At 38.1% G+C, this 27,224-nt stretch overlaps 1 protein-coding gene across 1 annotated transcript in view; it reads right to left on the bottom strand.

Annotated features, from left to right (window-relative positions):
* Positions 1–6,336: 6,336 nt before the first annotated feature.
* The window catches only part of LOC113528345 (alpha-1,6-mannosylglycoprotein 6-beta-N-acetylglucosaminyltransferase B), an 84,085-nt gene continuing 63,197 nt past the window's right edge, over positions 6,337–27,224 (bottom strand). The window contains exons 11-18 of the mRNA XM_026916850.3: positions 25,247–25,377; positions 24,223–24,228; positions 21,478–21,633; positions 20,969–21,115; positions 17,303–17,419; positions 15,190–15,264; positions 14,748–15,019; positions 6,337–10,521 (exon numbers count right to left, since the gene is read on the bottom strand). Of these exons, the coding sequence (XP_026772651.1) occupies positions 10,323–10,521; positions 14,748–15,019; positions 15,190–15,264; positions 17,303–17,419; positions 20,969–21,115; positions 21,478–21,633; positions 24,223–24,228; positions 25,247–25,377 (1,103 nt within the window). The 3' untranslated portion in view covers positions 6,337–10,322. The remainder of the gene's footprint in view (positions 10,522–14,747; positions 15,020–15,189; positions 15,265–17,302; positions 17,420–20,968; positions 21,116–21,477; positions 21,634–24,222; positions 24,229–25,246; positions 25,378–27,224) is intronic.

Here is a 27,224-nt window from a genome sequence, read left to right as displayed (position 1 = left end):
CTCTTCTTTGAACCATACTCACGCTCCCTCCCTTACCCGAACACAAGCCCCATCAAAACAGCCTGATCTCAGAGAGGAGATCCCTAATAACATTAATTGTTTAACAAAGGAGCATTGGTGTGATAAGATTTTTCACTTGGTTTCAACTTTGACTTTAATGTTATCATCATATTGATATACAGTATTTCGAATAGGTTTGTCTTGTGGACAAATGATTTGTTTGATGTTCAAAACCAACTATAAATATGGCAGTGTTGATACTGAACACATGCATAAGCTTTGACTTGCTGAATCATTGCTACTGTTATTAATATTGCTACATTTTGGGCTTGATATTAGATACAATTTGCATCTAATTCCAAATTCAGCAGCCTGTTCAATGTGAGTCAAGCACCTTGGCCAGGATCCGAAACAGGGTCAAGCACAGTGGAAACTGCACTGGAGAAAATAATTAGTTCATGACAAATGGAGACAGATCTATTCCCATGCTCTCTTTTTGGCTGATGGGCTAAATGGCAGAGTGCTGAGATGAGGGCCTGTGGGTTAAACAGAGACATTGTAAGCAGTGACTAAGCTGGTCTATACCCTGGACAGTTTAATGAGCTATACAGACAGGCCCATGATCTATGGTTTAGAGTTTAAAATGTCTTTCATGGGATACTTCATGCTGCACTGAAAGTCCAAACATGAAAAGGCTTTGGTTGTGTTCATGAGTTAATAAAATTCATTAATAAAAAGTATGTGGTAGGCATTAGGGGTAGGCTATAACATTGGTAGGGATGACTACTCCTGAATGGCTGCACTCTCTGGACCCTCCCTCCACATATTCAATGCACTTTGTTGCACAACTGAAGGACTTTGGTTATGAATAGAAAAATATGACAAAGTTCATCTGATCTCGCCAAGCTTCACTGAGGAAACTCACAACCCAAATAGCTAATAAGCCACTTCCTGCCATGTGAAATGAAAGGATAGCCAGGTAAATGAAAGGACAAATGATGTTCATTTAATTTTATTAAACCAGATGGCGTATGTGTACTGATTCTGCATGTTGTAGTGCCATGCTCCACTGATCAGTATAGCTTTTTAAATTAGCTGGAAGCAGAACTTAGCTGTGGAGTGTATACGTATAACCTGCAGTCTTACTTAATTTTGCACCATGATATTCGGCTTTAGCATAAGCCTAATCACTAAGCATTGTAAAACCTCACTTGACACCCTTGAACTTTCAGCTGTTTCTCTGTCTATTTGTTTTACTATTGGCTATTTCTGTTTTCCTCTCTTTCTGTCTCTGTTTCTACTGATAACCAGGTAGTAATGTTTTTAAATGACAGCATTACACATCTGATCATGTTAACTATCACGCTTGCTAATGTTAGCAGGCTAGTAGCAAACCAGTAGTGCCACTGTAATATATAGCTAGCCAGGTACTTACCTGTTATTATTTTTAAGACTATATTCATCATAATCCCTTCAAATATGCCACTCTTAGTCTCCAAGTTTGCAGTGTTACATTTTAATATTATGTCATGTATTTTACAAATAAATGCTGAAAAAATGCATCAATACGGAAACTTCAAATGATTTTTGAAACTATGTAAACTATGTTTTTAAACTATGTACCAAACTAAGGTTTGCCCAGATATACTGATTACCTCTAGAAGCTTTTGGCAATTTATTAAAATTAATTCACACTGTCTAATATCATGCTAAATGTTGCATCAATTATCTATAGAGCAATTCATTTCTGCAATTTCCACCACAGGCTGTTAATGCATGAAAAACGTCTATGGGAAAATGAGTGGGCTAGAGAAAAAAAAAGGAATTTCATAATTTTCTACTGATTAGCCACTATAAGCACACACCACATCCTTCTGTTCTGCAGCTAATTTATGGAACACCTGAGCATAATTTGAATCAATAATTCCAGCTTGGAGCTGTCTCTCCACCGGTTTCTGGCAGAAGGGGCTGTTTAACAAGCAGAAAATATCCAAAATATCCTAACTATAAAAAAATCAATTGCATTTGCACATGCACAGCTTGCTCTGCTGAAACCAACCTGGTCACAATAAAAGACAGTAAATAAGACATAATGCTAGTTCAATAGGTTAAACCCTGTTAGAAAGAAGTTAGTACTGCAATAAAACTCAGAAATCAAGGGAATTCTTTTAAATGTCAGCTTCTTAAAACATTATTTTGCCCCTGTGTGTTTGTACCTGACAGACGTTAGTCATATTTTATTTATTGGCCAGCCAAGACACAGACATTTTATGGGTATAAAACTTCTTTATGGGTATAAAAAGTCCTAAACTATATTGGCAAGAGCTCTGTTTGGATAATTGCAAAAGGGCCCAGGATATACTATGGCTATAACAAGCCAATTGCCCTGAGAAAAATGCAGTAATGAAGTCAGTTTCCCTGTAAATGATCCACTTCTCCAGGAGAACATGCACATTGTGACCTCAGTATTACATTTCTATTTGGCATTTTGGTCAAAAATGAATTGACTAATTCATTATATTATTAAATAAAGGGGTGTTGTGTGGTGTTATTGTTTTACAAAGGTTTTCTGGCATATTAAAAATATATCTCCTTGCAAAGCTAATATTTTAGCTAATATCAGAAAATATTATCATAATATTACCATAATAGACATTACCAACATTATTTAGCTACATGCAATATGCTAAAACTGAACTTTCCAGTAAACATCTGTTAGGTCACTGTTCAAAAATCCACTTTCTAAATCTGAATTTTGAAAATGTTTCTGAAAATCAGAATTTTGATAAAAATTTAAACGTACAACCTTAAACTGTATTACAGGACATTAGAATTTAGCTGGCTGGAATATCAAAACTTGGATGCTCCGTAGCTCAAAATGGCTCATCTCCCAGATAGAACCTTATAACACTGAGATCATGAATCATGCTTACTACAAGAGCATCACCATCACACAAGCCAAGGCTGTAAGTTTAAATCTCAGTATCACCAAAGCATCACTGCAGGGACCTTGACCTAATCCCTTCACAGCTCAGCCCACTCGTAGGCTGCTTTAAACATCTGCAAAATGAATAAAACTAAATGTCTTGTCAAGTAAACCATAAAGGTCACTTAGACAAGTAGACTAATGTTAGTCCAAACCTTCTTTCACTTGGTCAGTATACCACAGCATAATGCTAACTATTCATCAAACACCTTATAGATAAAGCTCGAAGGACAGTGTTCAGTGTATTTGTTGTACAAGAAAGGCATGCAAACTTTGGTTAACTTGGCTTTGTGGGAGGAATTAAAAAAAAAAAAAAAACCTGAAGTCAATCACCTTTACTGTTGACTTTCAAAGCAAGCAAAAGAAACAATATCTTCTGTAAATGTCAGCTCTCCAGACAGAATTAGTCTTGCTCTTTAAACTAATATTGGACAAGCCCATGTCCTCATCTGAACCACTAACTAAAAAGTAGCAAAAGTAATCTTATGTATTAGTTTCTCAAAGAAACTTCCTTTTGTTCTTCTGTTTTGTTTCACATTCTCTGCAATTTCAGCTTAATTTGGATGAATTTCTAATGTCACGATGCAGCTTTACAGAAATGTGGGACTAAATCTAGATCGTTAATGATCAAGGCAGAGATGATAATGGTAAGGTTTCTGAGACACCATAAGGAAAAAACCTTGAGAGGTAGCCTTGAGAGGTAGCTTTCCACAGAAAGCTGCAGGTCCTGACAACATACCTGGGCAGGTGCTCAGCGAATGAGCTAATCAGCTTGCAGATGTCGTTACAGATATCTTTAACATATCACTGAGGCAAGCAGTTGTCCCTGTGTGCTTCAAGACAACCACCACCATCCGTGTGACATAGAAATTGTCTGTGTCCTGTCTGAATGACTACCAGCCCATTGAGAGACACCAGTCTGTTGGGATCGGCAACATCACCACCAGCACCATCACGCTGAACACCGAGATTCCCCAGGGCTGTGTGCTCAGTCCACTGCAGTATGCACTGCTGACTCATGACTGTGCTGCAAAGTATAGGTCAAATCACATCATCAAGTTTGCTGATGACACTACAGTTGTGGGCCTCATCAGCAACAACAGTGAGTCAGCATACCGGAGGAGGTGAACCAGGACTCATCTCAACCTTGGGCCTTTTTCTCACTAAATTTGATGTTGGTCTTGAACGAGAGTTTGTACAAATAATGTTTGCGTTATCTTTTCTTTCCATATGCACAAAATTGAACAAGATGTAATTCTTATTCAAGAAAACCTAGCCTAATCATTGGTGCAATGCATGAATAAAGCCACCTAGCTGAAGTAAAGTTTTGGCCTCAAAAAGGATTTGATGGTTTTTGATCTTGATCTTGACTCTGTATCGCTTTCATTTGGATTTGACCTTGACTTGGCCTCGGCCCCATTAAAACTTGGCATTGACTTGATCTCAGCTAGTCCTCGTCTTGGACTTGGCAGTCTTGACTACTTGCATTTGACATAAAGTGCACTGACCACCTGCATTTGATATAAAGGACTCAATCATATTACATTATTTGTAACAATTAAAGAATACGAAAACTAAAGAAAGAGAGCCAAAACAAACCCATAAATTAAGACCATTAGAACTAGTCAATCTATTATGACAAAGGAAAATCCACTGGATAAACGGACGATGGGCTGGTCTGTGCATCTGAAAGCCGTAAACATATAAAGCTTATTGTTTCATTTGCCACAGCATCTTTTTAAAATGCTGTACAACACTTTAAATCCAGCATGTTGGCTGAGACACATAAAACTATTTGAAAATACAAGTTTCCCTTTGTGATGTGCATGGTGTCCATGATCACCTAGGTACAGTGTAGATCTTTTTATCTCCTCTGTTTTCCTGTCACACCATTTTCTTTTCATTTCAGATTTTTATTGGCATAGAAGTGAGTCAAAATAACTTCCACTTTTGCATTTTGTGTTTCCAGCCCTCTGTGAACTTTTACGGAGTTTTATGGGTGTCACTAAATGCAAATGAGCTCTGTCGGGAACACAGTTTGCACTTTACGCGTGATCAATATATGCCCGTGAGTATGAAGAAAATCCGGGTTTCTGAAACATTTGTAAGTTTGGTGGAAATTTTTAGTTCAGTTTGGCTTATGCAAACATTTACACAACTTTACTAAAAGACTGATAAACGAGGCCCATTATCAGGTAAGAACAGTATCACTCTGCTTTAGTCATTTATCTAATTGCGCAGAAGCTCTGTGCAGTTTAGCTCTGACTTTGACAAGCAGCAAATTGTGTACCTGCCTCTGTCAGCCTGTCCACGGAGTTTTATAATGATGTGGCAGCATATGGGTTCAGAGTTGACTTTGACATCAAACGGTTTTCATTACATAGAAATGCTGATGTGCTTCTACTGGATTTTTTTCGCCCTTTCTACCTATTTTAGGACATTTTGCCCTTAGACTTTACCTCATATTACTCCTACATCTGGTCCTGGAACATAGTTTAATTGGTCCTGCTGGGAGAAAATACCAGTAGGGTTGTACTCTGTGAAAAAGAATTCTGAAATAGTTCTAATAATTAGCATAATCATATAACAGTACAGATGATGAAATAAAAAATGTCTACTGTAGGCCAAGACAAGCTTCTTTTCAAGTGCATTTTAATCTTATTTTATTGTGGCTTTTTCTACCTGCAAACTTGCAGTCACTGAGGGAAACAAATTCAGAAAGAGAGAGAGAGAAACTGAAGAGAAAATACTGCATCTACATAATACAGATATTTAAAGCTGGCGTTATTGAAAATCGAAAGGATCCTTCTGTCTGTGCTATAAATAATGTATTCTCCCAGATGGTTCTTCATTTGTGAGCAAGTGCACCTCATTTTCTCAGCAGATTTTCTCTTCCCTTTGGCTGGAAATTTCATAAGGTAAATTGAGTTTTCTAGGTTTTCAGCTAGGAAATACACAAGAGAAGAGGAGAAACTCCACTGTATTAGTAGGATTTGTTAAAATGAAACGTTTAAAGTGAATGCTTATTCACCTGTTTCATGACAGCATTTCTTAATTGAAAAAAAAAAACAATTAAAAATTTAAAGTAAAAATAGACAATTTATAATCATCTCACAAAACTGCCCAAACATTATCATTGAACACAATTAATATTCTGCTTAAAACAAAAACAAAGGACAACCAACTATTTTCTCTTTAGTATTCTTATAGTAATAGCTGAAGGTATGTGGCATTCAGTACAGAATTTCATTCAGATAAGAGGCACTGGTGATGTCCTGTAAATCAGTAAGGAAGGCAAGTTCAAATTAAAAGGTTCAAATTACAAGATTTTATTTTGTATGAAACCACTTGGTACATTCTTTGCAAATATTCATGTGCATATGAAAAATGTAGCACACACAATTATACAGTACTGTTGCTAATAGTGAGTAATTAAATGAACTAATATTTAGCATCATGCAAATGAAGAAATCAACAAATGATGGTGAAATCACCAGTTTAAGGAATGAAAATGAAAAACCAGAAACAAACTGAAAATGTCCAGAAGAGAAATCTTACCCAAATGATTTTTTGTTTTGTTTCTGAGACCTGTCCACACTGTAATTACATACTCCTTTCCTTAATTTTGATGTTAGGTTGACATAATGTCTGAAACAAATTACATAAATTGACAGTTGTCGATATAGGTTTGTGTTATGACAGGGGTGATACGTTAGAACATCATGACAACTGATATTGTACTTCGGTGTACTCCTGGTTATGTCAGAGCCTTATAATGACGATGAGATTATTACATTATTTAAACTAAGGTGAGCACATCAATAAACATTGTCTCACTTGTCACTTGGTGGAAATACTGACATGAATTATATGAATATAAACAGCTATTTAACTGTTATATTGTGAAAATTGTAACAACAAACATTAAACTGTAACAACAACATTGTCTATATTTTCACTAAAAAGTGTTTCTTATTTCTGTAAAGATTTTTATCAATACTTATGACAATGTAATTTTTCCTCTGTATATTTTCTCCAGGCCTAAACATTACAGGAAAGTTACAGGATTTTTAAATTAATAACAAACATTAGTAGTGATTCAGAGAAGAAAAATAATCAAAAGAAGACTGGCTACAGGATCGTTGACAGGAGCTGCAGCCAATCAGGAAAGAGAGAGAGTGTGAGAGTGTAAAAAATGGAGTGTAAAAGAGTCCAATACCATAAGAAAAGAGAAGAAAAGGATTCAGAACAGATGGAGTTATAGAGACACTTACTGGTATTAATTTTGTGGGGAATTGTTGTGGAATTTGTGTCACTGCCCAGTTGAGAACTAATAACAATAAGGGAGGCATTGGTGAATATCTTTATACTTTTGTAATTCAAACTAGCTTATAACAATAATAATAATAATAATAATAATAATAATAAGAGCACCTTTCACAAACCCAAGGTCACTTTACAGCCTTGTGGAACACCTTGAGAGACTGATATAGTGTGGGATTTGAAATTGCCAATGGAGATAAAATGCTATCTATCAGTGAAGTATGGTCTAAACCATGCTAGCGCAGTGCTAGTAATGCCTAAGTGAGTTGGGCAAGTGTGTGATTTGAGAGCTATGACTTGTTAATCTCTTGGTAAGGGTTGTAGCTAGTATCCTAACACTATCTAGTTCATGGCAATTTTTTTTCACAGGCTGGAGAACAAAATACAAAATACATAGATTAGATAACAAAACAAAATACATGGAGAACACAGATTATGGAAGGAAAAAAAAAAACCTAGCAATTGCGGTCTTGTTCTACACTATATTTTAGCAACTCTCTTCACTTCAGCCAGAGCATCTCTGAAGAATACTGAGCAGTTGCACATTGTGAATAATTGGGCTTTGTCCCAAAGGGCTGTCATTTTGCCTCTGTACACCACTACAATGGATTTGAAATGAAGCAATCAAGATGTGATTAAACTTTCAGCTTTAATTCAGGGGGTTTATTGTATTAACCGTTTACGAATTACAGCCATTTTTTACAGAGTCCCTCCAGTTTCACAGGCTCAAAAGTAATTGGACAAACTAACATAATCATAAATATTAGGATTATTTTTAATACTTGGATGCAATCCTTTACTGCAGCTGCCTTCAGTTGCTATACATATTGCATTTATTTACTTTTATTCTTTAAATAAAGTGAGCATAATTTTACTATTGTTTAACTACCTTAAATTAGAGTAAGTTTGGCTGTGATATTGCCATGACTCTGAGATAAAGAAAAAATCAGTTGGCTGTCACATTGATGGAATAACTCCAAAGCAGTCAAACTACCTATGAATACCAGCCAACCTCCATGTCAGTTGAGAAACTCCACAGCCAGTCATGTGATATGTTATGACCATGTGACTCGCAAGAAACCTATCCCTGCTCACAGCCACTGAACGTCTAATCAAATACACTTGTTTCCAATCAGTGCATAACCTTTATATACTCCGGACTGTTCACTTTAATTTGTGAAGTCTCACTCCATTCACATATGTGCCATTACTGAGTCATACTGTATATCTGTGCAATATCTTGTCTGGTTTTATCTCGTTTCCATCTAGTTTACTGTTACGGATTTGCCTAGTTTGCGCTGGTTTGTACGTTGCCCAACCCTTTGCCTACAATATGGTTTTCGATTATTGTCTTTCTGTTTTGTTTTGCTAGCTTTTATTAACTATTAATAAACCCAGCACTGCTATTGCATCCAACTGTTTGACAGTGGCATTGTAACATAAGAGAGCCCAGAAAATGTCAACACAACCTCATATCTACAAAATTCTGTAACTTGATTTGAGTGTTATGTCAACTTAACATCAAAGTTGACAGTCTTTATGTACATTATGTACAATATGAACATTATATGACACCCTATATGTAGTCCTATATGTGTTATAAAGGGCTTATGCAGATATTATGTATGTAGCCCTATGAACACTAGTCTTGCATAAAGTGTACAGGTCTTAAAATACTGCTTCAGACACAAAATGAATCATGAAAGAATCAAATCTTGGAGACATCTGAATTGTATTGCATTTGTTTTCATGTTACAACTTCATAAATGCTGTCCCAGTGTGCAGTCACCACGCTTATGATGGAAAGGAGGTTTAAAGACCGGTATGACAGGACAAAAGCTGCCTTATAAAATGGTTCCATTTGCCACAGCATCTTCTTTTCATGCAGTCCAACAGTTCAGTACGTTAGCTGAGAGACTTAAAACAATTTAAAAATAGCTTCCCTGCGTGATATACTTGGTGTGCATGATCATCTGGGTCTCCTCCATTTTCATGTCACACTATTTTCTTTCCACGTCACTTAGTTCACACCTAATTCACCTTTTCTGTAATTTGTCTTTATCTTTTCAGGTGTTGTTACAGTGTTTAATAATATATATATTATTATTGGCATAGACGTGAGTCTAAATAACTTTCCCTTCTACCTCTGAGAGTATTTTTTTGCTGTTTACTCATCATTTCAGCTGTGTGAGCTTTGCCTTTTATGGAGTTTTGTGGGTCACCAAATGCAGATCAGCTGTGCCATGCATGTGCCTGGTAATAATGGGTGATTGTCATTCATCAACATATACATGCGAAGATGAAGAAAATCAGCATTTCCAAAACCTTTGTAAATCCATTGGAAATTTTTAGTTCAGTTTGGCTTACCCAAACATTTACACACAACTTATATGAATATACTGATAAATGAGGCCCACTTTTTTACTGCAGTTGACTTCAGGAGATATTCTACATAACATCTCTTATGTGTATGTGAATCTTGGTGTTGTGCTGCCTAGAGCTGATTATATTGAGAAAGCATTCAGATGACGATTATGCCAGTTTCCAAATGATTTCGGGCTTCTGATGATATATCTGATAATATCTTGAAGTTTGAAAAAAAAAATATTAAAAGATGTTAGGATACCACAGAACAGTGAACAGTACACTTGTACCATTTACCATATGTGTTTATAAAAATCACCAGCATTATCAGTTATTTCAATGCTTTGTGTGCATTTGGATATAACAACATTCAAAGAATAATTGTGGAAAAATAGCCGCTTTTGCCATCTACAAAAAAAAAGAAAAAGAAAAATTGTACTCTCTTAACCTCTTAAGCAGTCTGGAAACTGTAGAAATCTGATTATGTTTGTTCCATCCAATCTCAGCTCGGATATGCTTCTTATATCTCTCATTTCTTGAGGGATCCATTGTATTCAGGCATGAGTGGATTAGTTCATCAGGCCTTAATGTTTATGGGAAGGCAATCACCTCATCTGGCCCAGGATCTGGTCTCAGTGTATCATAGATCTCAGAAACAATCTCTGCACAGCGCCACCTGGCCCTGAAGGAAGTCTCTACAGGGACAAAGGCGTCGGTGTTTGGTGCTGATCCCAGCGCAGCTGAACAGGAGCGCTTCCTTCTGCAGGAAACACTCTCTCCCCTTGACAGCCACAGCCGGAAATAAATGGTTCATCTCCATTTCCAAAGCCTCACACTGAACATCAATCCTGTTTGAAACACACATATATTTTAAGCATTTAGGGAAAATAATTATTTTTGTCCTGTCACAAATTCAGATTTGTGCGTAGCCCTTTAGATATGCCCCATAAACCAGAAAACATTGGATCAATTCTATCAAGTGTCTCCATATGTTAATGTCTCAGTGGGCCAGAGGTATCGCTAGAAATGATGATGTCGGGGGCTTAGCTGACTACTGCCATATTATATAGACTATATACTGTATGCATGTAAAAATTTCATTAATATGAGAGCAAAACCATAATGACTAAGAATGTCTCATTATTGTAAATATCAATAAATGCACAAGAGCTGTCTGGATCATGGGTCAAGCTCACCAGAAGAAATCGAGCTTGGTCCCTTCACGGTTTTCATTTCATTTGGCGCCACATGACAATCAGAACCACTAACAGATTTACACTGGACAGTCTAATCCCACATGATATGCATAGAAAGTGTAACACTGTTATCATTTCCACATGATACTTGGCTGTACCTCATCTGCAGCATAAATGAAACAAAACCTGCCAGAGCATTTTATTTAATTCATATTAATCAGAACATTTTTCTCTCTTCTCATTCTCACGTAACCCTTAAAAAAAAAATCCAAAAAATGTAGCATTGGTACTAAAACATTTAGTGTTGTAGCACAAAGTAAAATATGCGACACCTAGCTCTGAGGGAAAAGTTAGAGAAAAAGTTTCAAAGGTACAATTGATAAATTTAACTGTAAATATACACTTGCAGAGCACTTTATTAAGAACACTATACTGATACTGGGTACAGTGTCAATTCTACATGGCATGGATTCCACAAGATGTTGGAAACATTCCTTTGAGATTCTGGTCCACGTTGACTTGATTGCATCACGCAATTCCTGCAGATTTTTCAGGTGCACTTTCATGCTGCGAGTCTGTTCTACTATGTCCCAAAGATGTTCTATTAGATTCAGATCTGGTGACTGGGGAGGCCACTGATGAACACTGAACTCATTGTCATGTTCATGAAACCAGCTTGAGATGAGTTTTGCTTTGTGATATGGTGCATTATCATGCTGGAAGTAGCTATCTGAAGATGGGTAAACTGGTTGAGTCCATAGATTCATGCTGTTGGCACCAAATTCCGACCCTACTATCTGTGTGCCTCAACAGAAATCAAGATTCATCAGACCACGCTACTTTTTTCCAGTCTTCAATTGTCCAGTTTTGGTGAGCTTGTGCCCACTGCAGCCTCAGCTTTCTGTACTTGACTGAGAGAAGTGGGACCTGATGTGGTCTTCTGCTGTTGTAGCCCATCTGCCTCAAGGTTTGAGAGTGGTTATCTGAATTACTGTAGCTTTTCTGTCAGCTCAAAACTAGTCTGGCCATTCTCTGTTTACCTCTCTCATCAATAAGGCATTATTGTCTGCAGAACTGCCGCTCACTGGATGTTTTTTCTTTATTGCACCATTCTGAGTAAACCCTAGAGACTGTGGTGCGTAAAAATCCCAGGAGATCAGCAGTTATAGAAATACTCAAACTAGCCCGTCTGGCACCAACAATCATGCCACGGTCAAAATCACTAAGACATGCATTTTCCCCATTCTTATGGTTGATGTGAACATTACCCAAAGCTGCTGTCCCGTACCTGCATGATTTTATGCATTGCACTGCTGCCACACGATTGGCAAATTAGATAATTGCATGAATGATTAGGTGTACAGGTGTTCCTAATAAATTGCTCAGTAAGTGTATAGAGGCAGGGTTTGAATACTATTTTATATATTATAGTATCATTATAGACTCATATGTAATGAATTATGGACTATTGTGTAATATTTTACAAGTTATGCACACACAAGTTAAGTCAAAACTGTTTTATGGTGCATGTAATACTCCACCAAGGGATTGTCTTCTCCATTCCTCTTTGTGGTCGTATGGGGTGCTGGAGGTAACATGCCTGTTACTTGCAGGGATGTTTTCTTGGCACCATCCTACACACCCAACATGCACCTACCTCCAACACTCACTGTTTCACTTTTGAGTGTGAAGTGGCTGGAATGCAAAACACCTCCTTTCCTAGAGGACATAGTTCTGTTCCGGAAAAGAACAGAATGCTCTCTTCAGGTGAGGGGGGACATCTTGTCCCTGGTGAAGGACTTTAAGTACCTTGGGATATTATTCACAAGTGGAAAATGGAAAAAAGAGTGTGAAATTGACAAACAGATTTGGTCAGCAGACTTATACACCCCCTGGCAAAATTTATGGAATCACCACACTTAGAGGATGTTCACCCAGCTTTTTTACTTTATAGCAAAAAAACAAATCACAGATATGACACAAAAAAGGTTTTGTTCAATAGCTTAACATTCTGGCTTTGTGAAACATACAGCGAAAAAATTCAGTGACATTTTTTTTACTAATGGCATGTAATTTTCCAAATCAAGTAGAGGAAAAAAGTATGGAATCACTCAATGTTGAGGAAAAAATTATGGAATCATCTTTTAATTTCCATTTCTAAAACAAATACCGGGACACGTCTAAACATGCTAATTAGTCAGCAGTTAAAAGGGAGTGCTTACACACTTTAATGGGCTGTTGAACTTGGCTAATTGAAAGGAAACATGGCTCCAACGAGAGAGATGTCAATTGAAACATTGGAAAGGATTATAAAACTCCTTCAACAAGGAATTTCAACATGGAGTGTGGCCAAAGAAGTTGGTTGCTCCCAGTCAGCTGTGTCTAAAATGTTGCAAGTATAAACTTAATGGGAAGGTTATGAAAGGTAGATATACAGGCAGACTAAGATGTCAAAGCATCAGGATAGAAAACTCAAAGCAATATGCCTTGAAAATAGAAAATGCACAACAAAACAAATGAAAAACAAACGGGCAGAAACAGGAGTCAATGTTTGTGACAGAACTGTAAGAAACCGTCTGAATGAAATGAGATTTATATATAGAAAAGCCAAAAGAAAACCAGCACTAACACCAAAACAGAAGAAAACAAGGTTACAGTGGGCTAAGGAGAAGCAATCATGGAGTGTGGATGATTGGATGAAAGTGAAATTCAGTGATGAATCACGAATCTGCATTGGCCAAGGAGATGATGCTGGAACTTTTGTCTGGTGCTGTTCTAACGAAACATATAAAGATGACTGCCTGAACCAATCAAATTTCCCAACTCATTTATGATATTGGGTTGCATGTCAGGTAAAGAACCAGGGGAGATGGCAGTCATTACCTCAGCAGTCAATGCACAGTTGTACAGTGAAATTCTGGACATTTTCTCATTCCATCCATAGAAAATAGGTTTGGTGATGATGAAATAATTTTTCAGGATGACAGTGCATCTTGCCACAGAGCCACAGTGGTAAAGCATTTCTTCAGGAAAGGCATATCAACTCAGTGATATGGCCAGCAAACAGTCCGGATCTCAATACAATTGAAAATTTATGGTGGATATTAAAAAAAAACTGGTCCATAATAAGGCTCCACCCTGCAAAGCTCATCTGTCAACTGCTATTCGAGAAAGTTGGAACCAGATTGATGGGGAATATTGTTTTTCATTAGTGAGGTCTATGCCTCAAAGAATAAAAGCCAGAGGAGGAGCAACAAAGTATTAATTGTGTTTTTTTGTTGATGATTCCATAATTTTTTCCTCAACATTGAGTGATTTTTTCCTCTACTTGATTTGGAAATTTACATGCCATTAATAAAAAAAAATGTCACTGAATTTTTTTGCTGTATGTTTCACAAAGCCAGAATGTTAAGCTATTGAACAAAACCTTTTTTGTGTCATATCTGTGATTTGTTTTTTTGCTATAAAGTAAAAAGGCTGGGTGAACATCCTCTAAGTGTGGTGATTCCATAATTTTTGCCAGGGGTTGTAGATGGTGTAACAGTCTGTGGTGGTAAAGCAGGAGCTCAATTTATACTTGTATACTTTTTGGATGAGAGGAACTAGAGAACCCAACATGGACATGTGGACAGGAACTGGGGCTCAGTGGTACACCCTGGGACATGGATCTGTAAGGCACCAGCACTGCCTGCTGCACCCCAGCACCACCCACTTTAGATATTATGTATAAATAATTGCTGTGTGCAGTTGCGTTGTTTTGGATAGAATAAACAAGTGAAGCTTCTGCTGTCTCTCGTGCTGTCTACATCAGTTTCATAATGACATTCATATTATTGAACAACTTATTCTAAAAGCAACATTTTCTTTAAAATCCTCACCCATTGAAAGCCTCCATATTGTTAATGAAAGGGAAGAAGGCAGGCTCACAGATGAGGCCAGCATCCTGGCATGTCTTCACACACGATGAGGCCTCAGGACTGAGGAGCAGCCTCAGGGCACTGAGAGGGGGCCAAGATGCTGGAGCACTGATGTTTGAGGCCCATACCACACCTGTGGAGTTGGGCATGAGGACAAAAGGGTTTGGTGGATTCCCCGGCCACAGTTTGGACTCATTGGCTGATGGAAAGGGGCCATTGATGCGACAGAAATCCTTTGTATGGGTAAAAAAAAAAAAAAAACAGCAAAAAATAAATCAATGTCATTAATTAGTTCATGCTGAACTAATTAGCTCATGTCAAGGGATGATTTGCAGCTTGTGTGTGAGTGTGTGAGTGTGTGTGTGTGTGTGTGTGTGTGTTTGTACATAAACCAAAAGCATACCTGATGCTGGATGTAAGCATTCAGTCTTTCTAGCATTCCTTCAGAGGTATATTCATAAGGCAAGAAGGGCTCTACCTGTGTATACATACAGAGACACAAACACCACTGCTGTAATCAATATCCACATTTTGCATGTGACTGAAAACAAACAGTGCCCCTGAAGTAACACAGAAACATCAATTAATTGTAATTGTCACAATGCAAACCTCATATAGTATTTCAGAAAATTACCTTCACTGTGATAATTTTCTTGGAGAATATGATGAGATATACTAGAAATAGAAATGGAAGTGAAAGTAACCTCCTCTATCTGCCATTTGTAATAACAAAATTTTATTACAAACTTTATTACACTTTGGGTGGTAATCTGATAAAGGCAGTTTAATGATTATATTATTCTGCCAAAATGCAACCATGTAAAATTTATGCAGGTGCTTTTTCGGTTAATTAGATGGCAGTGTGGGCTGGGGATTGCCACAGAGCTGCAACTGGTTTCAATTCTCAAAAATATTTTATGTAGAGATTTATGCACAGTCTTGTCCCCATTCTCATATTTATTTTTATGTTAATCCCTACTACAGTATTGCCATTGTCTTAAAGAATAAGCTGTTTGTCAGCCATAATGAAGTTTGCCGATTTCTGAAATGTTTTTTATTTGCTGTGCAACCACCGTAGACCATTGTGTTTGGCTGTCTACACACACTTGGGAAGTGCACTGAAGTTATACATCAGAGGGGAGGATCAATTGATTGTGTCTGCTGCCTATGGGGGAGATGGATCAAGCACTCCAGAAGTGATTAATGCTACTGGCATTTCTACAGCAGGACAATATGTGGAACATGGTCAACTAGTATCAGCATTTGTTGGAAGCCATGTGAACCCAGAAGGACTCATAATTCAAGCTGAGCCAACCAATATCTACTGTGCTAATAGTGCAGTGTCCAATAGTGGAGATTCTAACAGTCCCTGATGAGCCAATATTGTGCCTCACTGGATTTGCCAAAGGCAGAGCACAGCAATAGTTATGTTCCCATCTGCTCTAAGATAATTGTTAATGAACAGTTTAACCCTTTAACAGCTGGCTCAACCACATGGTTATCACTGTAATTCAAATATATAGTGTTCATAAATTTGTCTCCAACTCTAACTCCAAGGGATTACAATAAGGCTTCTTGACATAACAGGTTCACAAGGGGGCTCACCAGCACTACTCTTCATTCATTAAGTTACCCAGCTAAAATGTCAAAAGTTAGTAAAAAGATAAAACACATAGCTTGTTTTTGACTTTCCACTCTTGATATTATTAAGGTATAATATTACACTCACGCCCCTGTATTTATGTATGAGCTGTGTTAAAACGTGTTACCGCACTGTCACTAAGTCGCTAAACTTAAGTGACTTAGCAGAAGTTCACTGCCTGCTGTCAGTCAGCTGTGAGCTAGATTTATCAGCAATTTCACAAAGAAGATCAAGATAACTTGTTTTACAATGATTATCAAAATGACGATACATCAAAAATATATCAATAAACAAGAAACCTACACTCATGAACCACAGTCCTCAGAGTTTATTTGCCATATTTAACAAAAAGGAAAAGTGACAAACTAGGCAAGCTCACAAACTGAGCAGCTCTGTGTTAAAAGTCCGTGAGCCTTTTACTAAAATATGTAATAAAGTTTCCAGCTATGTGTGTACGATATGTACTATATTCAATTTTGTTGTATTTGTCTGTTTGTTTTTTATAGAAGGTGATATTCTTATAGAAGTTGATAGTCATGGTCTCGTCCTCTTTACTGTGTGTGGGAGACTAAATACCTAAAAAAAACATTTGATTGTAATTTCATAGCTAAGGAAAAGTTGGAAAAAGTTGGAAAAGTTTACAATCAATATTCATTAAATTTGTAGCTGTAAAATTAAAACCATACTACTGGTCTATTGTGCTCAATAGGCGCTTCTACTGTTACCTTAAATGGGCAACTCAACCGGACTTCCATAGTTCCTAATCTACATGGTGAAAATTGGCGAAATTCTGTTGAAGATAATCCGATTAATAAGAAATAATTTTTGCACAAGTATTTCACTGTGTGCTTATTTTAAGTGAATTTAAGCTCACCTTGGATTTCAGGATTTCTTTAATGGTTGCTTCAATTTCCTCTGAATTGTTATAGTCCACAGTGATGACATGCGGTCTGCCAATGTACTGCTCGGTGTAGGGGTGTTGAGAAGACACCTGATTAAAAAAAGATAAAAGACAAAAATTGCATAGGATTATCACTATATAAACAATATGGGTTAGTAAGTGTGTATGGGGGTGTGATGTTATACTGGCACAAAATAGTGTAGCTAATAGTGTAAATAGTGTAGCTGTATGATTAACATTAGTCTATACTACAGAGTGTCTGCAAGTATAAACTAAATATATAGGATACTGTTGAATTTATTACTTTTTAAGATTTTAAAGACACTTCAAAAGTAATTTAAGACCAAATTTGCAATGATGAGATTCCAGGTAATAAAAATTTCAAGCTACCCTAAAATCATGTCCTAACAGCAGAGCGAGTGACAACAATATTGACATTTGGTGCACCAATTTACTCTAGTTTTATACAGCATCTTCATTTTTTTCAGTTGTGTGTTTAAATGAAGCAAAAACTCTATAGACATACACTGAAACCAACAGTCATAATGAAAATTAATTGAACTTAATTTAAAATAATAATATAGCAGGAGGTCATGATTGTGCAACCTCTACAGTGGCTAGGTGCTACCTATGCCTAGTGTGAATTAAAAGAATATTGAAAAGCGTTACGGAGTGGTTGCAGTGGCACTTGTGCCTCACTGAATCTGGTGTAATATGGGCTTGAAAGGCTACAGTGACTAATATGGGAGAGTATCAAAATCAAATACCTCTGTGGTACATGCTTACAGGATCTGGCACATGATGCGCAGTGGTAGCTCAGTGGTTAAGGCATTAAACTACTACTTGGCTGGTTATAAGTTCAAATCCCAGCACCAGCAAGCTGCCAATGCTGGGCCTTGAGTAAGGGCCTTAACTAATAACTGCTCAATTATAGTGAAAATGAGGTAAATGTAACACCCTTTCATTTCTGTAAAGCACTTTATACCACACTGCAGTTAAATGCTCGAATCTGATTGGTAGGAAGGTGTGCCTTATTTTTGTCTAACAGCACGGGTAGTTCTGGCTGTAACATAAATGATTAATATTAAATGGTTAATATTAATGCTGCTCATTCTAATACATTATTGTTTCTATAGCTCATACACAGAGACTTGCGGCAGACGCTCCACATAATCTAAGACTAATAATAAATGGATTTTAAAAGATGTGTTGTTGTTTAACAAATTAATTCTTATAATCACTGATGTGGTGATGTCATTTGGCATTTATTTAACATTTATAGAAGGAGCCTCAGTTGTTGACACTTTGTAACAGTCACAGTGCTTTGAGAAGTTTATCAGCACAGGAAAATCTGCAGGACAAAAGAGCTTATGCTCTCTGTTTTCTCAGTAAAATGACAAGCTATGTTTTGAGAGAGAGAGAGAGAGAGAGAGAGAGAGAAAGAAAGAGAGAACTAGTGAGAGAGTGACTGTTTATTATCATGACTATAACATAAGTGAGAACATAAGCTAACTTGTCTCTCAGAATATAAGAATAAACCATTAATAAATTAATCATTGTAACTGTTGACAAATTTCTGTGGTATAAGTGGAAGAAATTTGGGTAAGATAAGTAAGGAATAACACATGACAGGCCATGCTGTTAAATAAAAATAATACACTCCCATTGGGGTGTGTGAATGTGTGTGCTATTGTGCCTTGTCATTTTTTGGGATAGGCTCCAGGTTCCCCGTGACCCTATGTAGGATAAGCAGTACAGAAAATGGATGGAGGGATGGATGGATGGATGGATGGATGGACACTCCCATTGGGCCGCATCACTCCCTAGGCATGCATTATTTTCATATAACAGCATGGTCTGTTGTGTGTTATTCCTTACATATCTTACCATGTTTTTTAGCATAAAATTTAAGATATACTCCATAAAGCATATTAAAATTTAAGACAATTGACTTACAAAAGCTTAAATAAAATTCTTTAAAAAGGCTACTATTTGACAGGAATATTATGCTTGCAATCAGGTTACATTAGTAATCAGGTGCTTGACTGGAGGTCGTCTGATGAGGTCATATGCTGTGCATTATAAGAGTAGATAATATTTTCTAGTGTAGTTTTTCCCGTGTCTAAAGATGCCAACAAGCTAGGAACCTGCCAGAAAAAGGAATCAGTGCTGACATGTAAGTTTGTGTTTGAAGACAGCAAAGGACTCAGCTGTTTGGACAGCCAGAAGAAGTTATTTCCACCCCCTGGGTGCCAATGCAGAAAAGAGTCCTGATGCTTGTCTTCTTTGCTGGTCAAGACAAGCAGTATTTGTAGCTTTAAGAACATGTGGAACTGTTCTCCTGACAAGTCCATTTAAACAAACAAAAAAAAAAACCATTTTAACTGTATCCCAAATAATTACATGTAATTTAATGTCCTGCAATATACAGCCATAATATTAAAACCACTGAAGTGAATAACATTGATTATCTTGTTAAAATGGCACCTGTCAAGGGGTGGGATATATTAGGCAGCAAGTGAATAGTCAGTTCTTGAAGTTGATGTGTTGGAAACAGAAAAAATGGGCAAGCATAAGGATCTGAGCGACTTTGACAAGGGCCAAATTGTGATGGCTGGACGACTGGGTCAGAGCATCTCCAAAATGGCAGGTCTTGTGGGGTGTTCCTGGTATGCAGTGGCTGGTACCCACCAAAAGTAGTCCAAGGAAGGTTAACCGCTGAACCGGTAACAGGGTCAAGGGTGTATGTGTGTCACTTACCTAGTGAAGAGATGGCACCAGGATGCCCAGGGCAGAAGGCAAGCCGGCATAGGCAGTGTGATGCTCTGGGCATTGTTCTGCTGGGAAACCTTGGGTCCTGGCATTCATGTTGATGTTACTTTGACATGTACCACCTACCCTTTGTTGCAGACCAAGTAAATACCTACATGGTAACGGTATTCCCTAATAGCAGTGGCCTCTTTCAGCAGGATAATGCACCCTTCCACACTGCAAAAATTGTTCAGGAATGGTTGGAGGAACATGACAAAGTGTTCAAGGTGTTGACATGGCCTCCAAATTCCCCAGATCTCAATGTGGGATGTCCCTCAAATGTGGGATGTCCTGGACAAACAAGTCCTATCCATGGCGGCCCCACCTTGCAACTTACAGGACTTAAAAGATCTGATGCTAACATCTTGGTGCCAGATACCACAGCACACCTTCAGAGGTCTTGTGGAGTCCATGCCTCGACGGATCAGAGCTGTTTTGGCAGCACAGGGGGGAATTACACAATATTAGGCAGGTGGATTTAATGTTATGGCTGATCAGTGTATGTTTGTATATGCAGATGTTAGGCACAATTATTTTTTGTAAAGTTGCCTTTTCAGAGGCACAGCATTTTCTTAGTGCAACAGTGTACAGTGTATAAAACTTTGACCACAGGGGTTGAATTAGATTAGATCCAGACTAATTTGTTCTTTCTGAGTAAACTTGTACTTCTACAACTTGAAATTACTTCAATTTTCAGAGATGCATTTATACCTGATATGTACAAATTCCTCATAGCAACAAATTACACTTGATTACGAACATCACGAATTCAGTTTCGGGTTCTGCTGAATCTGATTTAACTCTAGCTGATCATTGCTGAGTGCTCACCTCTCTGGACATGGGCTTCCCTCTGAAGAACTCGTTGTTGAGAGAGCTACGAGCTGGATGGAATTTGGGCTGAAGGAAAATGCAGCCATTGGCTATGGCCTCCAAAGGGGCAGGACCTTCATAAGGAAAGCCAAATCCTACGAAAAGCTGAAAAAAGAAAGATACAAATTTGCTTGAGCAACACAAATTCTTGTAGTTATATTCTTGTCAACTGTTTGTGTGAAGTAATGTATTCATGTATCTAATTGTAACTAATCTAATTGTTCTTTTGTTTTCCATGTTCCTTGAGTCATGTTTCCGTTCTCTATGTTTTAACCTTTATTATGGAACTACCTGCTGTATATTAGCTGTATTTGGCTATAATCTGACCTCTGCTTTATATACTTTGCCTATTATTAATAGTTCCTCTGGCCCAGCTTTGATGTAAGAAATGTACAAAAAAACAGTTCCTAGGTATAATGTCAGATAGTCAATAAATAAGTTAAAACTCACAAAAACAATGACAATACCTTGGCCTTCCTAAGAAGCTGCTGTAGCTCATGTTGAGGCAACAAGCCATGGTTTCTTACAAAGGCAGGGATTTCTGGAGGCCGCTGGGATTCATAATAGACTGTTCCATGAATGTCCATGTAGCGGTGCAGAATGGTTAGAAACTTGTCTTTCCCCTGCAGGAGAGAAGAGGGCAGATTCAAACTGAGTTACAAGTACAGCTGTTAAATCCCTGGGTGGAAAACATCGTTAAAAAAAAGCATTCCAGGATGTAGGACATAAATAAATGTTGGCCAAAACAGGGTGCCTAAACTGAAAAGTGGAATGCAATTTGAAATGAAAATTAAAGCATAGTTATTGTTCAGGCTAGTTTGCAAATCTCATTAAAACTCATTAGGAAAGATATAACAAAATGTAAACACTAACATCTTTTTATTGGTTACATGTGAAAAACAAACAAACAAACAGCACTTTCTGATTTGAGTTCGACAAATGGTTTCAATTAGCCATTTTCCCATCTGCATCTCATGATTTTAATGGCTAATAAAAACTATTAGACAACTTTCGGGAAGTGTTTTTTCCAGCATGGTTAACTAATTGCAGTGACATGATTACATTTAAAAATGGTTACATGTAATAATAATGCAATAGGCTGTAAATAAAAAATAACTTGCTACACTATATCGCCAGAGGTATGTGGAAAACTGACCATCACACTCATATGTGGGCCTTCCCCAAACTGTTGGAAGCACACAATTGTCTAGAATGTCTAGAATGTCCTCACTGGAACTAAGGGGTCTAGCCCAACATGACAATGCCCCTGTGCACAAAGTGAGGTTCGTAAAGATATAGTTTGCCAAGGATGGAAGAACTTGAGTGGCCTGCACAGTCCGACTGCGCCCCAGACCACCTTTCCTGACATCAGTGCCTCACTAATGCTCTAGTGGCTGAACTGAAATCCCCATACCCACACTCCAAAATCTGGTGTAAAGTCTTCCCAGAAGAGTGGCAGTTATTATAACAGCAATGGGGCGACTATATCTGGAATGGGATGATCAAATAGCACATACTGGAGTGATTGGTCAGGTGGCCACATACTTTTGGCACATACTGTGTACCATAAGTGGAGATAAATGGAGGTGTTCAGTATTGAGTATTAAGAGACACTTTATAATCAATTAATGAATTTTGTAACCTCGGCACGCATGTGAAAACAAGGTCTAGGATCAGTACACTGTATTGTATTCCCTTTAATAATTGAGTGTGAGCAGTGCAGCACAATGATATTTTCTAATGACCTGTACTTAGATTTCATTTGATTTTTATTGGTAAAAATAACCAGTTGGCTATCAGAACATACAGCAAATATATTTCATGTCTTCTCTGTTACTACATTTTATGTCAATATTTTAGGGGTAGTGTAATAAATACAGGGAATTGCATACAAGTGTGCACATATTTGAGTCCCAACAGTCCAAAATCAAGAAATCATTTAAAAACATACAAGGGATTGAATACACCAATACAGATTAAAGCAAGATTGAATGGCATTAAATTTAAAAATAATGTGCAAAATGATGACAGAATGACATCTTCCTCTCAGCCATGCAGGAAAAAAGTGATGTGTAGCAAAAATTTGGGAGAGACAATCTGACCTTGTTTGAAGTGAAAAATTTATGATCATGCAAATGATATTTTAACAGCATTAATACAGCGATTATGTAAATACAATGATTGTTTCAATAAAGTAATGTTAATGTGGATTTCTATGGAGGTCACTCGTATCAGCATACAACAGAGAAGAGTGGATGGGTTTTTACTATGCAATCACAGTTGTTGTGGTTTTATATGTTGGTTAAAATGGAAGCCCATTTGTGACTAAAAATGCTTTATAAAAGTTTAGGTGTAAATTGGGCTTTAGTAGTGACATCTACGTGTCATGTCAACACCTGAGACATTGCTGTGTTTAGTATTTGGGTGAACTATATATTTTAAAGTGAAGTGATATAAATCGTGAACATTCACCAGACCGGGTTGTGTCTATCATAGATTTAAAAAAAAGTGGTTGCTTATCTAGTGTCACTATAAGGTATCTGATAGAATATTAAGAATAGCTGGTTTAAAAACTAAAAAGCAAAAACTATACAATGAATGAGTAACATGTTATTGCGTATCATTAAATATACAACATTTTGGAGCAGTTGATTGTAACATGAGAATGTTGAACTGTACCCACTGATACAATAATTGTACAATAACAATGTAACTGTCACAATGTCAATGTTTATAATACATGTTTAAAATATAATACATTTACACTTTTTTATTATAAACTTGTGATATTTTAATGATGTGGCATAAAATGTTATGTCACTGGGGTTATGACAGGTGTCATATTGTATGTGCAGTAACACCTGTCTTAAGCCATATGCTAAGCTAGAGCACACTTAGTAAAAAAATAGCATAGGACATAAGATGCCAAATATTATGATGTAACACTGTTATATTAATGGATGTCAACTGTTATGACAACTTATGACCGCATATTACAGCAGACATGGTTATGTCTGTGTCATGATGCAAGTGAAGTGTTACCAAATCTTGTTATAATAGTATAATATAGTAGCAGCAGCTTCTAATGAATCTGGTATTCAACACACAACTTCCCCCACCTCCTTTCTTCACTTCCAGCTGTATTTATGCATATCAGGCCATTAAATGCAAAATTTGTTGTCATCTAACAATTTATTAAATGTCTCACTTACCTCAAGCTGTGGATAGCAGCAAGAGCAGAAGTACATATAAGAGAAAAAGAAACAGAAAGAGAAAGGGATTAGTCGTGATCTCATCGTGTTGAGTGACACTTGTACTGTATAAATGCATTAGGTGACACAATGGCCTACATGGTATTGTTCTTGTTGAGGGCATTTTACTGCAAAGATGGTACGATATGAACCAACATACAAGAACAGTCATTTGAATAGATGAACATGTTTGAATACTGTCAGAAAAAAATCAGTCATCAGCTTGTCTCTAGAAGTCTGACAGCCAAAGCATGTGTTCTAAGAGATTAAAGTGGGCTGCTTGTCAGCTTTTGGTAGGAACAGAAGGAAGCAACTTCTTCCACTGATGTTTACATAATGTTTAATTCTCTTTCTGTTTCTGTCTGTCTCTCTCTTTGCAAGCTTTGCTCTTCATCACAACTTGATTAGTGTCACAGTGTTAACTGTATGCTGTCTAAAATGCCACTGCAGCGCAATGCTATCATTGTGCCTAACAGCCTCTGATAGGCAATCTATCTCAGTGCATACCATTACAAGTGCTGAGCCTACTGTGGCCATAAAATGATACACAAGCCTCAAGTCCTCAGGGATGAGTGCCACATTAGAAGCTAAATCCGGCACCACTTACCAGGTGAAAGCGTTTGACAACTCATCAGAGAGTTATTACCGCAGCAGCCATCGACTCCAGATTTATAACAGTCATAAACAGATGCGACTCAAGAGGATGCCTGTGTCTCTGTAGCTCTATCAATCAGGGTGAAAAGAGCTCATTACATTGCTATCAGTCATGAAGCTTTACATGACCGAGGTGACACCCGCAGGCCTTTCACGATGTACAAAGCATCAAGCATTGTTTTGAAATGAGTGTCCGTGAGAAATGAAAAGGAAGACAATCATAAATCCAGTGTCCCTGAATTTTTCACAGTCATAAAATATTAATGAGGAAAGCTTGCCGTTGCTCAGTGTGTGTGTGTGTGTGTGTGTGTGTGTGTGTGTGTGTGCTTACCTTCCACATGCTGGCCTCTTTGCCATAGATCACTGCCATATTGTTCACTTTCTCTCTTTGAATGTTGAGCCTTTCAGTGTGGTTTAGTTCTTCAGCAACAAAGCCCATGAAGGAGTTGTCAGGAGTATGTGCTGCATGGGGAAACAATTTGTACAGAGTTGCTAGGTCTTGGCTTTATATTAAAAGGATTTATATTAAAACCTATAAAGCACAAAGAAAACCCTATAACGCGCAAACCTATAATTGTTGATGTTGTGAAGCTTCTGTTAGAAGACATTTATTTAACATTTATGAAAGGAGTTTCCATTGTTAGCTTTTTCTAAAGGTCAGTACATGTTCCACCATGGGACAGTCTTTAGGACAAAGCACTTTATGCTTTCTGGCGTCTCTGTAACATAAGCTGCTTTTTTGTCTTATTAACTTCAAGAGAAGGAAAAAAGAAACGAACAGAGAAAAATATTTAACCATGTTTATTTCATATGCATGTACCATACAATTGATACAATTTTACTTGTTAATTCACAATATTTTAATCATAACCACAGCCCACAACCCTGTAGCTTGAGTAGAAGGCTTGCAAAACAATGATAGTGTCATACAATTCCCCCTTAGCACTGCGCCTTCTGGTGTGCAGTGTGGATTCAAGTACAAACCTGCTTCCTAATATTTTGTTTTGATTCTTGTCCTATCTCTGTCACTGCCCTGTCATTGGGTTTATTGCCCTGTTGTGCGTTAATTGTTCTCTATGACACCATGAGCTTCTAACTACAATGCCCACTGGATACTGGATATCATGGCACTGATTTTCCACCAACTGGATTCCTGCTACAGTGCAAGCTTTATTTCCAGTTTATGGAGGATCCTCAGCCTACCTAGAGAGAGGGTAGGGTTCATGTTATCTCAGCTTACCAATAAGGCTCTCAATTGGGCAGAAAGTCTTGTAGTTCTCTTGCCCCCTGAGAAGGGTGTTCCTGTTCCCCAGAGAGGAGCTTCCCCTGGAAAGTATTTTTTTCAGGGGGGTGGGGGGTGGGGGTGTTGGGGCTACAGCCAAGGCCATGGCCTCTCATGTCCAGTCCACTCCGCATTCCCTGCTCCAACGAGGACACTGCTCCGCCTTCTGATTCCGGCGAGGATGTCGTTGCTGTGCCTCCTGACTCTGGTGAGGACGTTGTCGCTCCACCTCCCTGCCCTAGCGGGAGACATCGTCACTCTACTTCCTGACTCCAGTGAGGACAATGCTCAGCCCCAAGTTTTGGCATGGTCGTAGCTCCACTGCTTGGCTCCGCCGAGGTCATCGCTCTGCATCCTGGCTCTGCCGAGGACGACCCTCTGCCCCCAGGCTTCGCCAAGGTTTTGGCATGGTTGTCGCTCCACATCCTGACACTGGCCAAGGACGATTCTCCACATCCCGGCTTTGCAGACGTTGTCTTCTCTCTGCCTCCTGGCTTCGATGACACCATGTTCTCTCCACCTCCCTGGTCTGCTGAGGATGTCAGTCCGCCTGCTGACTTCAGCGAGGAGTCTCCAGGCTTTGGGGATGACATTGGGGCTCCGTCTCCTGGCTACGGGGATGATGCTGTTGCTCTGCCGTCTGACACTTGTGAGGGTGTTGATGCTACTCCACCTGCTGAATCCTGCAAGGGTGTCATCGCTGCTCTGTCCGATGAAATCCTGCAAGGATATCCTGTCTCCAACCTACCTGCTCCACAGAGGACGTCTCCCCGTTCTCTGGCTCAGCTGAGGATGCCACTCTGCCTTCCTGAACTGCTGAGGACATCATTCTTTCTGTGCAACGCCTTTCTGAGGAACCCTGGAAGCTAATGAACACTCTGCTCAGGGGTACAGGACCTTCCAGGACCTACAGGACCTTTGTTTAGATGCTTCAAAAACTACACCTTCAGGGGGGATGATACCCTTAGTGGACTCAAACACAAACGTGCTCTCGTGTCTTTTGTTTCGATTCTAGTCCTGTCTGCTC

Source organism: Pangasianodon hypophthalmus, chromosome 13 (genome assembly GCF_027358585.1).
Source record: "Pangasianodon hypophthalmus isolate fPanHyp1 chromosome 13, fPanHyp1.pri, whole genome shotgun sequence".
NCBI classification, from domain to species: Eukaryota; Metazoa; Chordata; class Actinopteri; order Siluriformes; family Pangasiidae; genus Pangasianodon; species Pangasianodon hypophthalmus.
This window is presented reverse-complemented; position numbering and strand designations above follow the sequence as displayed.